We start from the raw sequence: 16,538 nt of genomic DNA, 5'->3' as shown, positions 1-16,538 counted from the left end.
GAGCACCTAAAAATGTCAGGTTTTACTTGACATTCTAAAATTCTCCATTTTCATCTTTAGAAAACCTCTTAGTTGTCTGTCTCCAAATCAACAGGGAGGTCAGAGAGCAACACCACTTTGTCCAACTCTTTCTCCTCTTTCTAACAGTGTTTTGGAGTTGAGATGGATACCATTCAAAGCTAAAGTTAGTGTGGAATCAGTAACTTCGGCTAGCGTATCAACCAATATCAAGGATCATTTAGGGATACCAGTGAATATCAGTCCGTTTTCCCCATCACATTAGTTCCATACAAAGCAAATGAAATTAATAAAAAGAATCACCTTGGCCGTGAACTACAACCGTTACCCACATCTGTGTCACACCTCAGCATAACAGGTCTTTTAGATTGACCATGTCTTAGATTTGAAAATTGAGCCTATGGTATCAGTTTAGGAATAGAACTGTTTGCTTAAAGCAGGCTGTTGGCAGAAGTCCAGTTGTTTTTGACATATCAGTCAGGATACCCAAGTGTGCTACCTCCTTGAACCTACTGATGAGTATTAGCTTTTAGGAACACGAGGAAAGGTTCTATGGAGAAAGAAAGCATTGGATTTGGAGCTTCATGCTGTGAGTCCTAAGCCTGGGCCTCTTGTCACGTAGCACCATGACTGTGGGCAAGTTACTTGACCTCTTTAGGCCTCAGTCTCTTTTTCTGTAAAAGCATAGTACTTTAATGGTTATGGCTCCAAGGTTCAACATATCAGTCTTATCTCCAGACTCCCCAACCAAAGGACCAGGCATCATGTAGACTCCTTTGTCTTCCTCCTGGCAGGGTCTGCATTTGTGTTCCTATGGTACTGGCACCTTTGTAGAATTAGGTGTGGTGCCAGACCTTTAGGCTATATGGGTCTTCTACCTCTTCTTGTATGGACTTTTTTGCTCTTCTTTCTTTTTTCTACCTCTTGAATAAACTTTTTTGCTTTTCTCCTTTTTAACATATGATTTATCACATTAATGTCTTAAAACTTTTTCAGCCTCTATTTTTGCTGTGATGGATCAGGAACCATCCGTTTTTCTTAGTATAACAAGCTTCTAAAATTTTTGAAGTGAAAAGATTCCATTGTATGGAATAGTGTGGAAGAGATCAATTTAGAATATTTGGGAAGGAGAATTTGTTGAATGATGGGAGAAAGAATTTGATTACAGATATGTGAAATCCCCATCAGGTGGTTATAGGTTTGGTTTTTTTTCTGTTTTAACGTATTTTTGCCTTCTACCACAGCGAACTCTAGTTGGCCTAGTAAGAGACCTGAGAGGGATAGCTTTCGCCTTCAATGCCAAGACCAGCTTCATGATGCTGTTTGAATGGATGTATCCTAATGCAAACTAGGAGTGTAGCACAGCAAGCCTTAACTGGAATGTGAATGGGTGACGGAGGTCATTGGGGAGGGAGGGGTGATGAGGGAATGGTGAGGCAAAGAAGGTGAAGAGTTAGCCAAAAGGCCTACCATATAGCTTATAAGCTCCCATTCCATAGAGGTCTAATGATGCAAGGTTTCTGCTCTGGCATTGAGATAGTTTCCCAGTTTCTCTTGAGTCCCAGACATAAATACCTATGGAATAATACCACTGTGGAACTGTTGCATGTGAATTTTGCTGCACTTAGAAAAGAGAAACATTTAGTCTACTGAAAAAGAGACAGCTTTACGAGGGATTAGAAAATCTGATCTTACTGACTTCATAACCCTGAACAAATTTCAAATCTGAGTGCCTCTGTTTCTCCAATAGTTATGTAATGGAAATAGCTGATTCCCTTTCCTATCACAGAAAATAACAACATGAAATGCATTGTGCTCTTCAAAAGAAAGTCATTATGTAAATTACAGTGTATTATTAGATGCCTGTTACAAGTTAAAGCACACACAATCACTTTAGCACCTTCTGGTTAGAAAGACCCCAAGGTTAACAAGCAAGAGACAGGAAAGTAGAGAACTGTAATTTGTCACTTCAAATTTTCAGCACTGTACTTAGCCAGTGCTGAGAAATTATTTAAAATTCTATATACCTTTCTGGATTCAGAAATTTCTCCTTAGCTTTTCATTTACAGATATCCATCCTACATGCCAATTCTCCAGCGGGCAATTGAGCTGTGGTACCATGATCCAGCTTGTACCACACCTGTGCTCAAGCTGATGGCTGAATTAGTTCATAACAGGTAAGCAGGAAGCAGGGCACAACTGCACTTTTATCTGAGAAAGCCCTAAAAGAATTTGCTCTACCTTGTGTTATGGGCAGATAAGATTCACTGCTATCGAAATGTGAAAACCTCTAAAAGTTCATGCATGTCTATCTTTGTTTGTTTGAAGGAAGTGTGTCCCCAACCATACAAAGCCATAGCTGCTTGCAGGAAAGAAGTCACTTTAAAAAGAGTCTCAAGATTCTCATGAGAAGTGAGTTTGGCAAGCACGGTTCTGATTTCGCTCCCCAAACGCATCGGAGTTAACATTCAATAATGGCGCCATGCCTACTACTTTCATAGTTCACACTCCGTAGAGACAGTTGAGAGGGATGCAGGACACACTCGAATGCTCTTTCTTAAGAAAGGTATTTGTTTAGGCAAATTACAGCTGGATCAGTAAAGATTTACTTAAAAAGAAAGATTTCCAAAATATCACATTTTAGATTTACCCAACAATTTAGAGATGGAGAAAAAGAAAAATCCAGCACCTTGACTTGACTAGAATTTCAGGTGTGTGCATCTGCGTCTCGTGGGCCTCCTTAGAGAATTAGTCATTTTTAAGATTACCTTTGTGAGGGAGTGGGTAATACTCAAAGAGGCTGTAGTCTCGCACGAGGCTTATGGTCAAGAGTTTAGTCATTTTTTTTTTTAAGATTTGCCCTGAGCTAACATCTTTTGCCAGTCTTCCTCTCTTTTTTTCCTCTCCAAAGTCCCAGTTCATAGTTGTATATTCTAGTTGTAGGTCCTTCTAGTTCTTCTGTGTTATCTGCTGCCACAACATGGCTACTGACAGATGCGTAGTGTGGTTCCAATGCTGGAACCAAACCCAGGCCACAGAAGCAGAGCACGCCGAACTGTAACCACTGGGCCATCATAGCTGGCTCAAGAATTATTCATTTATAAAGCAGATATTTGAGAGCATCTACTCTTTGCCACACACTTTCCCAGCTATTGTGCCAGGCAAAACTTCTGCTTTCTTAGATGTTACATTGTAGGGGGAAGACAGTAAAATAAGTATGGAAGATCATTTCAGACAGTGGTAAGTGCTCTGAAAAAATAAAATAATGTAGGGGCTGGCCCCGTGGCCGAGTGGTTAAGTTCACGCGCTCCGCTGCAGGCGGCCCAGTGTTTCGTCAGTTCGAATCCTGGGCGCGGACATGGCACTGCTCATCAGACCACGCTGAGGCAGCGTCCCACATGCCACAACTAGAAGAACCCACAATGAAGAATACACAACTATGTACTGGGGGGCTTTGGGGAGAAAAAGGAAAAAATAAAATCTTTAAAAAAAATAAAATAAAATAAAATAATGTAATAAAACAGGAATTGAAGGAGAGGAGGGTGAGAGAAGGTGAGATTTAAGTTGGGAATCTAAGTTTCTGATAGCCATGCAAAGAGAAGGGGCAAAAGCAATCTAAACAGAAAAAACACCTACAAAAAGTCTTAAGTTAGGAGGAGCTTGCTGGGACTTGAGACAGAAAAATGCCACTGGCTACAGCGTGGTGAGTGAGGGGAGGCCATAGTAGGCTATGAGTCAGACAGGCAGGCAAGAGGCCAGATGTTAGAGCAACATAGTAGAGCAGTGGAGCCTGGGCACATATTCTTGTTACAGTGAGAAGCTACTGAAGGAAGTATTTCAAGCAGGGGATTGAAATTACCTCATTTACGTGATTCAAAGGTGTCGCCCTAGCCACAAGGTGAAGAATGGGACTGACTGTAGGGGCAAGGGTGGAAGTCGAAGGACTATATAGGACATGGAGGGATTCAGGCATATTGTAGAGAGAAATCTTGAGGGGCTCAGTGTGGGGAGGGAGTCATGAAGGACTCCTGGGTTTGAGGCCTCACCAGCTAGATCAGTGAAGCTCATTAAAAGGTGGGGCAAACCAAAGAAGACATGCCCTGGTCTAGGGAACAGTCAGGAACTCAGAACTCCAGTTGTTTAGAATGTTTGCCTTTCCTAGCTGTCTGCTCTTGTAGCATTCAAAGTCCCTTTGTATCTTTTCTTCTGATAAAGCGGTAACAATGCTTGTACCCTTCCCTCAGCTGCCACTGAAGCCATAAAGGTAAATACAGATTCGTGTCCAAAGGGCAGTGAGTTAGTACTACCAAGAAGTGACTGTGGCAGAAGCTATGCTAATCAAATAAAATTGAGAATTTTAAGAGAATAATTTTATCTGCTGCTTCATTTTTTTGTTTCTTTCAAATGTTTTCAGTTTGAGCAGAACTTGAATCTAGCATGTTGATCTTCAAGATATAAGCTGTATCAGTGGTTAAATATCTTTGATTAACTTGGTTATTTCACATTAGGCTAGGTAATTTGCACATCTTAGTGACGAAAAGAATCACCCGAGGTACCCAGATGAACGCCTGAAGTATCCCAATCTTCCAACAACATACCTCTGACTTTTTCTCCTCCTGTGTTCTCTGCTTAGATCCCAGCGACTCCAGTTTGATGTTTCTTCCCCCAATGGCATCTTACTCTTCAGAGAAACCAGCAAGATGATAACAATGTATGGTAAGTTTGTTAGTGGAGCAGAACCCTGGAAGTGAATTCCAGCTCAGTCACCATACCAAATACCCTGGCAGTAGCTGGGACAGCACTGTCAAGGCGTGCTATGTTGCTCATAACATTTGTATTACAGTGCCAGCCGGCACCAAGGACCTTTGGAGTAGGAGGGTTGAGTTGGTTTATAAACTATCAACTATAATGTCGTTGAATAAATACATTATCTATCACATGTCTACTCAGGCAATCGCATCCTGACACTAGGAGAAGTCCCAAAGGATCAGGTCTATGCACTGAAGCTAAAGGGTGTCTCCATCTGCTTCTCCATGCTAAAGGCTGCTCTCAGTGGGAGTTATGTCAATTTTGGAGTCTTCCGTCTCTATGGAGACGATGCCCTGGACAATGCTCTACAGACCTTCATCAAGCTGCTCCTCTCCATTCCCCACAGTGATCTCCTGGTAAGCCTTAAGCTTCATTGACAGGATCCAAGGCCCTAATCATGTTCTCTTTTTTTGCTGAGACCATGACTGAATGTTTCTCTTGAGAACTGTAAGCCAGCTCCAACTAGGTCTTTCGTTTTTCCCATCAAAGGGAACTAAGCTATTTGATCTAAGACCCTGCTGCCTGTATGCTGAGGTACACAGTGCCTAAGCTGATTTTCATCTTCTTCTCCCACAGGATTACCCCAAGCTCAGCCAGTCTTACTATTCACTACTGGAAGTCCTGACCCAGGACCACATGAACTTTATTGCAAGCCTGGAACCTCATGTCATCATGTATATTCTCTCTTCCATTTCTGAAGGACTTACTGCACTTGGTAAGCCCCTGGGTTTGTTGGTTTGTTTTTGCCACTTAACTAAACAAAAAGGGAGAATCTTGCCCCAGTATCCAAAAGGATACTGCTTTGGGGAATTGGCCCTAACAACAGAATACATAACTCATGGGTACATTCTCATTCAGCAAATACTTACTGATCCCCTCCTGAGGGCCAGGCGCTGTGCCAGGCACTAAGGATACAGTAGTGAAACAGACAACAGCCTGTTGACTCAGCTTACCTACTAAGACACTGCGGTGGGCATGAGTACGAAGTGCCGTAGGAGCTGTCAGGAAGAATACCTCAGCTCCTGGTTTTGAGGAGGTGGGGGCAAGGAAGGCTGACCAGAAGAATTGGTAGGAAAGCATAAAGCTAAAAGTTGAACAGGCTTATCAGGTCGGTGGAGGAGGCTTCCTCACAGCAGGAACACCAAGTGCTAGCATCTAGGAGCAAGAAAGGGTTGGGAAGTCCAGGTGGCTGGTGCACTCCTACAGAAGAGGAATGAAGGGAAGCTGGAAAGAGAGGGAGGCACAGGAAATCCGGAGATCACGAAGGGGGCCTGTAAGCCATATGAGGGTGTTTGGAGTTCATCCGGAGGACAGTAGAAGCTGTGGAAGGGTTTTACTCAGCTATCTCTATATTTTTTCATCCTGCTCCAGCTGGTTCCTGTCTGGCTGGAGAAACTGCCTTCTAGTGATCTTAGTAGGTATGTGTGTGTTCAGAAAATAAAATACCTTTTTTTTTTTTTGAGGAAGATTAGCCCTGAGCTAACAACTGCTGCCAATCCTCCTCCTTTTGCTGAGGAAGCCTGGCCCTGAGCTAACATCCGTGCCCATCTTCCTCTACTTTCTATGTGGGACGCCCACCACAGCATGGCTTGCCAAGCGGTGCCATGTCTGCACCCAGGATCCAAACCGGCAAACCCCAGGCCGGAGCAGAAAGTGTGCACTTAACTGCTGAGCCACTTGGCTGGCCCCAGTAAAATACATTTTTATGTTGGGCTAAGCAAAACATAAGTAGGACAATTAAGTAAAATAATCATGATCTAGGGCAAATGCACATAGAAGAGCTTCTGGGTCGTCTACTGTGGTGAGTTGTCCGCATCTGCGTGCCACTTCTTTGGTATGCATTTACTTCCATTCAGCAAAGTGCATAGCCATGTCTAGGACAATCTAGTCAAAGTATCAGACCATGCTTTGGAAGACTATTTTATAGCTTCTTAAAAATAGAGGGACCTCTGCATAAATGGAAACAGAATGATTTACTCTTAGTGCTGTGGCCTGAGCTTCACCTAGTCAGAGCTCTGTCCACAGGCTGTGCTACAGTGTCCCCTGGGTAAAATGCACGGACGAGTCTGCAGCTCCCCTACCTCGATCCCCCCGAAATGCTTTGGAGATGAATAAAGAACATGGTGGCCCACTCCAACAAACTGTAGCTGTTGATAGGCTGTATTAAGCTGTGCTTAATGACATCACCCAGGTAACTCAGAGTGTAGGCCACATCTCAGGCTTCCTGGATTCTAATCACAGCTCTTCCAGTTAGTAGCAGAGCGATCTGGAGGCAAGTCACGTAACTTCTTCAAACTTTGCTTTAGTCATTTGTAAAATGAACACCTACCTCCTAGAGTTTTCGAGAGGATAAATAAGATAATACCTGTAAAGACTTTAGCACAATCTCTGACACAATAGAAGTACTTACTATATGTAAACTATTTGGGTTTTTTAATGAAGCGAAAGACATACATGCACACCACATCCAGTCAATAATTTCAATATTTATTTCCTTATATTATCTATTACTACACACTCACTTTCCAACTTAGAATTGGACCTTGCTATATGATGAGGATGAGAGGGTAACAGGAAGGATCCCAAGCAGTGGCCCTGGCTGAACTGGCCACAATTCCAGTCGGACTGGGTCCCTCTGGGATCTTAGCTCAGGGCGATCCAGGTTTGCCCAGTCACCATCCACAGCTACGCATTCCAGCTGCTCTACCCCTGCCCCTCCTTCTTCCAGACACCATGGTGTGCACAGGCTGCTGCTCCTGCCTGGACCACATCGTGACATACCTCTTCAAGCAGCTGTCACGTAGCACCAAGAAGAGGACAACACCCCTGAACCAGGAGAGTGATCGCTTTCTGCATATTATGCAGCAGCATCCAGAGATGATACAGCAGGTAAGGAACATGAAGGTTAGGAGGCAGTGTGGGGTGTCCTACAATGGAAGAACCCCTCAGAGAGGGTAGGTGAAGCAAGATGAGTGACTACCATCTCATCAGGTTAATGCTGCCGAGGTAAAGTGTATGCCTTAAAATTGTAGTGGATCTTGAGTTTGCTGAGTAATCATTGGATACAGAAAATCTGGGGGGGAAAATCAGGTTGTGAATTGCTCTTTTGAGTGTCACACCAACGTGCATGCCCAGGGCCTGCCCCATGACCAGTGTCCTCCTTCCATGACAACGACTTTGCTCACCCATTGCTGTAAGTGGACATGAGCTAGCAGCATCCATCTGGTTTATCCTAGACAGAAAAAGCCTTCAACCTGATAAAACCCTCTGTCTGGAATCTGTCATTCTGTCTTGGGTAGCCGCACCCCGGGTCACTGCCTCCGTGTCGTTTCCAGATGCTGTCGACGGTGCTGAACATCATCATCTTTGAAGACTGCAGAAACCAGTGGTCTATGTCCCGACCGCTGCTTGGCTTGATACTACTTAACGAAAAGGTAAGCGAGCCAGCTCCCTGGTGACCAGAGCCAGAAGCACGGCTAAGTGTGCGTCTGCCTGTCATTTTCCAGGGCACTGTGTGAAATACTTAAAGAAACACCCCACAGTGGTAAAACAGAGGGAAAACGGCCCATTTTCTGAGCATGTCCTTTTCATTGCTTTGAATAACACATAATCACTTATCTGTTAGAAGTCAGCATATGTGGCAGTTCAGACAAAGGTAAAGGATGAGGAAGTATTACAAGGGGAGAATATACCTGGAGATCAGAGCAGCTAAGATCTAAGTTCTAGTTCCAGCTCTGCCAGAAACATAAGTAAGTCTAGAAATTGCTCTAAAAGAAGAATCTGGATCAGGTAACCCTTATAGTGTTTAGAGATTTAAAATTCTTGATTTTTAAGTAAGATAAAGATATATTATCTTGCAAGTACTTGCTTGAATCAAAAAACAGGTATGTAATGTTAGTGGGTGTTCCATTTCTTCTTGGAGAAAATTCCTTCAACCCTGCAGATGATGGGGAGCTAATCTGCCTTTCCCCATCTTCTCTTCTTACCCTGTCTCACTCCTTGCCCCACAGTATTTTTCTGACCTAAGGAATAGTATCGTGAACAGCCAGCCACCAGAGAAGCAGCAGGCTATGCATCTATGTTTTGAAAACTTGATGGAAGGCATTGAGCGAAATCTTCTTACAAAGAATAGAGACAGGTAAGTGTAGAGGGCCCTGCCAAGAAATCCTAGGCAATTGTCATTTTTCAAATCATTGAAACAAGGGAAATTCCTTGAAAATCTTTTAGAGGCCATCTAAAGCAGTGCTGTCCACTGGAAAAGGAAGCCATGTAAGTAATTTTAAATTTTCCAGTAACCACATTTTAAAAAAGGTAGAAAGAGACAAAATTCATTTAACCTACTGTATCCAAAATTTTTTCATGTCAATGTGTAATCAATATTTAAAAATTGAGGATTTTAACATTCTTTTTATTGTACTAAGTCTTCAAGATCCTGCGTATTTTACACTTAACGGGGCATCTCACTTCAGATGCTAAATTTTCATTGGCAATAACTTGATTTGTATTTAGATTTCTTAAAATTTACAATGAACAAAGTAGATTCCCATACTCAAGTTGTTCCAAACATACTTAGAAGTTGTTCAGTAACTGAATTGAATGTCAGGTTTTTCTAAATTAATTTTTTAATTTAATTTTAGTTAATTTAAAATATAGCATTTTAAATTAATTAAGGTGTGGTTGGGGGACTGAATTTTAAATTTAATTTGATTCAGTTCCTCAGTTGCACTGGGCACAACTCAAGTGCTCAGTAGCCATATGTGGCTAGTGGCTACCATGCTGGACAGCACAGCTCTCTACCACAGGTCTCTTGGCATTAAGCAATGAGACAGCTTCACTCTCTTCCTGCCCTCACTTTGTGACGGTCACCTCCCACCTCTGTCAGTAAGATTCCTTTTGTGCTGCCATGAGCCCATGGTGGCCCTCAAGCCCCAGATTTGAGCAGATCTCAAGACCTGCCATGAAGTTGTCAGGTAAAAAGGAACACAGAACTAGCCCAACTTGCCCTTAAAGTCTTACAACTGACATGAGCTGACCTTAAAAACAGAAGCCATCAGTCCACACATTCTGTCTCTCGGTAGCTCCTTGTCTGCTAGAAGCATTTTAGGCAGAGACCTTCCCTTCCACCCTACTCCCCCAACCTACATGCATCCTCTCTGTAGGTTCACCCAGAACCTGTCCGCATTCCGTCGAGAAGTCAACGACTCGATGAAGAATTCCACTTATGGCGTGAATAGCAATGATATGATGAGCTGACACCTCCTTGGACTCTACCTGTACAGAGCAGCATCCCTTTGGTCTGGCCCAGAGGGGCGAGCAATTACAAGGGAGAGGGCCTGCCTGATCCTGGCTCCCTCTTCTGGGGTGTGGGGAGAATGGCAAAGATCAACTAGCTATTTCCCCAGGGAATAAGGGTGTGAGTGCACTCACTAGGGGGCAGGGCGCTGCTGGTTCTTGGGGGATTGGGTGGGAAGGGTGGTGGGAGGAGACAGAGACACAAATGTGTGAGATTCCAGCCCCCTCCTCCTGGGGCCACCCAAGGAGGGAGAACCCCCAGTGTCCTGCCACAACCTGCCTTGTATAAACATGTACATTTTTTCATAACATTTTGAACAAGGTTTATATTGACTCAAGTTTAAAAACAAAAAGTGTGACTGAAAAATTTTTACAGAGTCTAGTGCACCAATGCTGATGTGAGGGGTTGTGTATGCGAATGAGGAAAAAATGTGTATTCTGGTGGCCTGAAGCTTTACTGGACTGAGGATGTGTGAACGTGCAGAGATATATTTAGTGACACAGTGTAGAGAGGCAAAAAAAAAAAAAGTAAAAATTCCAAATGTATATTTTTTCTTATTGCCCTTTCCTTGCCCCCAAAATTACCACTTCCTGTTACTGTATTACCCTTGTTATTAGGAACTCTAAGCCATGTGGAGCACCGTCCCTCCCCTTCAGCCGTAGATGCTGCCCTAGGTCCTTTGGCCTCTTGCAGTGACAGACAACTCCAGCTAAAAGTGTTTGGTGTTCTTGGCTTCATCCTTTTTCCCACTTTGCTTACCCTCAACCTCAGACAGATGCCTCTTGCTTTTAAAAGTTGGATGTAACTCTCTGATTTAGGGCTCTTGGTCTCTGTAACGGTGGAGACCAGAGAGAAGGAGTTGAACCCGTTGCTCTCCTGGTGAGCAGTCTGGATGAGTCCACCAGAGGCTGAACTGCGTGTGGCCAACACCTTTGAGTCTTCCCCAGCCGTTGAGGCAGTGTGTGTGGAGGTGTGCGTGTGGATATTTATATATGGACCCTGCACTGGCGAATGTATGAACTGGAGGACGTTGTTACCACAGTGGAGGGGTTCTTAATAACAAGGTCTGCCTGGCATGAAGTATTTAACATTCTCCCACCCCTTTAAAAATATACATTTTTATAAAATGAAAACCATAATAAATGTTTTGAATATTAAAAAAATTAACCTACAGAGGAAAATTAATGGAGAAAGCTCTTTGCCTTGTACTTTTTCCACAACTGCTGCTGCTAGTTGTACGCATCTCTAGTTCAGCTCTTGCCCATGGGACACTCACCAATTAGGTTTTACATTTTTTTCTCTCCTCTACCCCTAGAAACAAGCCTGTTAATTTTTTTTTCTTCTCCTCTGGCAACTGTGTGGTGAATCCTTTCTTGCGTGATCAGGTTGCGGATAGACTTGTAAGGGTGTTTGCTGCATACAGTGTAAGCATTGTGACCGCCAATAAACTTCAATGGTTTCTACTGACCTGGTTTCAGCAATCAAGTCTAGTGTGTCTACAGGGACATGTCCCACTCTGAACACATGAAGGTGTCCGAACCATGGATTCTGAAAAGCCAGTAGATGACAGCAATCCCTCAACCTTGTCCAATTAGCTTGTTTTTCATTGGACTAAGTCTGACTCAATTTCTTTTAAAAGTATGATTGGTTTAGTTGATAACAAAATATGTACCTTAATACTTTTCAGTGTTCCTGGCAATTAAGTCCTCTTATTCCTGGATACTACATAGTATGGGGATGAGAAGCAGTCCCCATTAACTGTTGCATCCTTCATTTGATAATTCTGGCCCATGAGGTCTGCAAAGGATTTTTGCTGTTGCCCACAACTATAAAAGTGAAGCCGCTCTCCCTTACTAGCTTCCAGGTAAGAACATGGCAACAAGCAGAGGAATAATAACTGCAGAAAGCCTAGTTTTGTTAATGTTCTGACATCTGCTCCTCTAATGTGGCTGGGCTTCATTCATTAGATCCTCACAAGTTTAAGGATAAATGTTATCCCATAACATACTTTTTTTGTACTCAGTGGGCCAGAATTATCGAATGAAGAACACTACAGTTAACGGAGCCTGCTTCTCATTCCCATACTATGTAATACCCAGGGAAGGGAAGTTAATTGTCAGGAACATTGGAAAGCACTCATATCCAGGGAATCACAGGCTCTGGAGGCCGCTGTTGTCCACCTTACCGAGATGTCCTGCTACCTGTGTCTGCTGTTTCAGTCTTCTGGGTACCTTCTTGGTCCCAAGTCATTTCGAAGGCATAAAATTGTATTCTAATGGCCAGAAGGCAAATACAATTGATTCGTCTTAGCCAGGTCTGTCTCTAAGCCTAAAAGAAATATAAAATGGTTAGGCTTCATTAATATGCAAAACACTCCAGTGACATGTTCCAGTGACCTTGAATTCTAATTCTGTAGTAAATAAGACAAAAAATAACTTTCTCACAGGTTCTTGAAGAATTTCCTGTCCTCCAACTATCCTGAGATGCTGAGTGATAAGCAAAACCCCAGACCCCCCTCCCTGCCTTTCCTCAAAAACAACTTCAGAGGCAAGAAACTCACCAGAGGTGGTGCTTCCTCATGCAGTCCAGTCCTGACAAAGTGCCACAGTTAAAATCTTCCCCAGCCACATCGAATTTGTTAACCAGTGAAGCTGTTCCTTTCTTAATTGACGATTATAAGGGGGGTACCCAAAAAGTAGCCATCTTTTCTGATTAATTATCAGCAATTTGACATGATTCAAGCTAATAATTGGGAAGCCAGTTATCTTTAAACTTGGAATTTCCCCAGGAAGTCATGTGGAGGTTGTATTCAGTTAAAACAAGAGTTTATTAGTTTCTGGAGTATCCTGGGCACTGTGGTCACCATGTCAAGTGTCTATTTAGACAGTGTTTCCTGACACATACTGTGCCTTACATTGACAGAACACCTAAAGTCTTTACTGCAGATTATTAAATTGCATTATGTATGTATGTGTGTTTTGTTGGCTCTGCCCAAATAAGGGTTATCTATTCCCACCAAAGTATAAATCAGACAAAAGAAGAAGGGATTTGGCCCAGGGTCAAATTTCAGCTGTTTAGATTTTAAGTAAGGACTTTAACGCGAGTGTCCAATAAGTTTTATATTCTGCAAACATGAACTTATTCTTAAGACCTTGTTTTTTTCCCCCAAATGGAAAGATGTTCTAGTACCGTATGAAATTTCAACCAAGTGCAGAAACAGACTATCTTCCAAAATACTCTTGGTCATGAGATGACATGAAGAGAGACAAAACACATCTCTATATCCTATTTGCCATCAGCCAACCCTCCCCCCACCCAAGGTTTTTGCCTGATCTACAAACAAACCTAAGTTGCCATCTAATGCTACCAAAGTGCCAAAGCAAAAATAATTACAGGCAACCTGCAAAAGTCATAAATCTGATAACAAGGCCTTGAAAATGTAAATGATTATGACTAATTAAAAGGCCTATTTAAATATTTTTAAAATAAATTTGACAGGATAAAAGTATACTCACCAGCCATAAGTAACACAACTGCCAATTAGGTGCTAGATAATGTCTAAGAGGATTCTCGCCTCTGTCACCTGTCTCCTGGGTCCATTACATCTATCTGGAGTTTCTTAGATAGCCTGGAATGCACTGGCCAGCCACTTTGGTGTATTTCAGGAGCAGTGGGTCAGCTAAACGAATCAGCTGCCAGACGGTAGATGATCAGAATGGAGAATGGAATCAAGCTTGGAACATCATCCCTCTTCCTCAGCAAACCCTACAGGACAGCCTGACTGCTGCTCTCTGTTCATTTGTCAAATACTTAGCATCCACTATAGGCCAAACACCTTTTTGACAGTCAGCAACAGAAAAGGAAACTCAAAACCAAAAATCATCACTTGCAAGGCAAATTCATTGCCACTCAACAGTACAAACTCACTCCAAAACACAATGAACAGTACTTATACAAGCACCATACACAATTATATTTTACATTCTGCTTGATAACCGTGAAGACGGACAGCTCAGACTTAAGCATACAGCATTACCCATATGGCCCAAACCACCATTAGGTTACAAAGAAATGAAAAATGACAAATGGGGACTCTTACAACACCTGCTATTGGATAACAAATTAAGTCAGTCCATGCATGTCTGGATTCAAGGTCTGGAGGACAACCAAACTCAGGATAAAAACTGATTAGTAGGACAATAGATCTGGCTTTATGTAAAGCTCAGAGGGGCCACCGTACAGAGTCTTAGAGTAAAATGGTGGGGACGTGTAGGAGCAGTAGTATCCAAGTCAGAAAGCCCAAGCTTGCCTCAGCTCTTCAAGAGTACATTGGGCGGTGAAGGTACAGCATCCTCTCAAGGCTGAATTAATTCATCTGGGAAATCAATGGAAATGAAACCACTTTTCATTTTGAGAATATAGCAGGCCATTATCATTTCTATTTATCAGAAAACCAATTCCCCACCCTTGAACACTTTGCAGTCTGGGACATGTGTCACAAAGCAAATCAAGTTAGAACCTTTACCAGCCAAGCTACTGACGCTGCAGCAGAACCCTGCCATGCAGCTAGACACGGGCCACTGCTCCCTGCTTCCCCGCCCTACCTCCTGCCTTCTCCCGGTCTGCAGACCCTCCCTCTCAGTCTAAACTTCCATGCCTTCTGCCCACCTGCCCTTCTCAAGACTCAAGGGAGAGGCCCACTCCCTCTCTCAGGTCTCGCCGCTCCTGTCCCTGCCCCTAAGTCTTAGGACCTACTCACACTCTATTTGAGGTATTCCTATCCCTAGTTCTTCCCCATCTTAGCAACCAAAATGTGCTCCCTAAAAGCCTGGACCAGACGGAAAAGGTCCTGATGAATGAGAAGGATGTGTATCTGGGGCGTGGGCAGAGTGCAGAAGATGGTAGGGGAGGTGATGGGCTGGACCTGACCTGGTGAGAGCCGTGCAGAGCCCCGGCTGCCTGGTCTGGGCGGGAGAAACGCGCACGTTGCCTTGGGCCTCTCCCAAAAAGAAAAGAGCAGAAGCCCCTGGCACCATGCCCCTGACCCACGAAGGAAAGAGGAAAGGGGCGCACCCGACCCGGCTCGACTTCCCCAAACAGGCTGCCGCCCCCGTCGCGTCTGCGCGCGCAGGATCGTTCCCGGACGCATCTCCGCGCGGGCTCGCGCCGCCGCCCTGCGCAGGCGCAGTCGTGACTCCTGCCCGCGCCCACGGCCCGCCGCGCCAGGTGCCGGGCATTCCTGGAAGGCGGGAGTTGCGCTGCCGCGGCCCTCGGACCCTCGCCGAGCCGGGTCCCGGGTGCTCGAGGTCACGCGCGTGGCCGCACCCCGGCGTGCGCCGTGGCAGTCGTGAGGCGCCGTCCAAAGACCCGGCTGGAAAGGATGGTGGCGGCGCGCTCCACCTGCTCTGGGAGCGCGGAGGAGGAGCCCCCGCGGAAGGAGCCGGCAGGAGAAGGCCGCGCGGGACACGCAGGGCGTGCACAGCACCGGGGCTGGAGACGTTTTGTACCTTTCTAGGAGTTGCAAAAATAGCCTGACTGGAGGGGGAGTGCGGCCCCATACATGTCTGGATGAGAGGCGGGGCAAAAGAGGTTGGGGTTTTATCCTAAAAGCCCTAAGTTTCCGAAGGCCACTTTGCAAAGCAGCCTGGTGGCCAGTCTTCCTTTAACCCACCAGCTAGTGGGCAGTAAGGATTTGAACCAAAACAAGGGCTGTGAGGAGAGAGTTGAGAAGTATCGGTGGGCGGGGGGGGGGGGGCGGGGGGGGTGGAATCAACAGGACTTTATGACCAGTTGGATGTGGAGGGTAAAGGAAAGAAGATTCTAGTATGAGTCCCAGGTTCCAGAATAGAACAGCAGCTGAGTCAAGGCAAAAGAAGCATGTCGGCAGAGCGCTTGGTGACCCGGAATGGAAGTGTGCTCCAAGGAGACTTCCCTGCTCTTGCAGGCAGAGCACCTGAAATTGCACAAAAAAATCCGAAAATAGAAGAGGAGGGAGGTGCCAATCATTTTATGAAACTAGCATTTCTTTGATACCAAAAGCAGACAAAGACATTTTTTTAAAAACCCTTTAGACTGGTAATCCCTCATGAACAGTACTGCAAAAATCCTTAACAAAATATAGGCGAATCAACTTCAAAAATATATTAAAAGGGTACCAGAACATAACTAAGTGGGATTGATCCTAGGAATGCGAGGTTGCCTTAACATAAAAACTCAATAAATGTAATTCACCATATAGACAAGAAAAATCAGATTGTGTCAATAGGTCAATAACACATGACAAAATTCGGTACCTATTCATAATAAAAATTCTCACAAACTAGGAATAGAAGCTTTCCTAACGGGTTAAAAGACATCTATGAAAAAGCCACGAACAACAGCATACTTAAAGGGGAAAGACTAAATGTTTCCCCTAAGA

General features: G+C 44.1%; 1 protein-coding gene across 4 annotated transcripts in view; it reads left to right on the top strand.

Moving 5' to 3' along the window:
- The window catches only part of XPO7 (exportin 7), a 103,148-nt gene extending 91,561 nt beyond the window's left edge, over positions 1-11,587 (top strand). For all 4 annotated transcript variants that reach the window (XM_070505243.1, XM_070505241.1, XM_044766770.2 and 1 more), the window contains 9 exons: positions 1,263-1,351; positions 2,088-2,195; positions 4,652-4,734; positions 4,969-5,183; positions 5,404-5,542; positions 7,556-7,716; positions 8,163-8,261; positions 8,838-8,965; positions 9,987-11,587. In XM_070505243.1, coding sequence (XP_070361344.1) covers positions 1,263-1,351; positions 2,088-2,195; positions 4,652-4,734; positions 4,969-5,183; positions 5,404-5,542; positions 7,556-7,716; positions 8,163-8,261; positions 8,838-8,965; positions 9,987-10,080 — 1,116 coding nt within the window. In that variant the 3' untranslated portion in view covers positions 10,081-11,587. The remainder of the gene's footprint in view (positions 1-1,262; positions 1,352-2,087; positions 2,196-4,651; positions 4,735-4,968; positions 5,184-5,403; positions 5,543-7,555; positions 7,717-8,162; positions 8,262-8,837; positions 8,966-9,986) is intronic.
- Positions 11,588-16,538: the final 4,951 nt, after the last annotated feature.

Source organism: Equus asinus, chromosome 3, assembly GCF_041296235.1.
Source record: "Equus asinus isolate D_3611 breed Donkey chromosome 3, EquAss-T2T_v2, whole genome shotgun sequence".
Lineage (NCBI taxonomy): Eukaryota > Metazoa > Chordata > Mammalia > Perissodactyla > Equidae > Equus > Equus asinus.
Note: the sequence above shows the minus strand (reverse complement) of the source record. Positions and strands in the feature narration are given on the sequence as shown.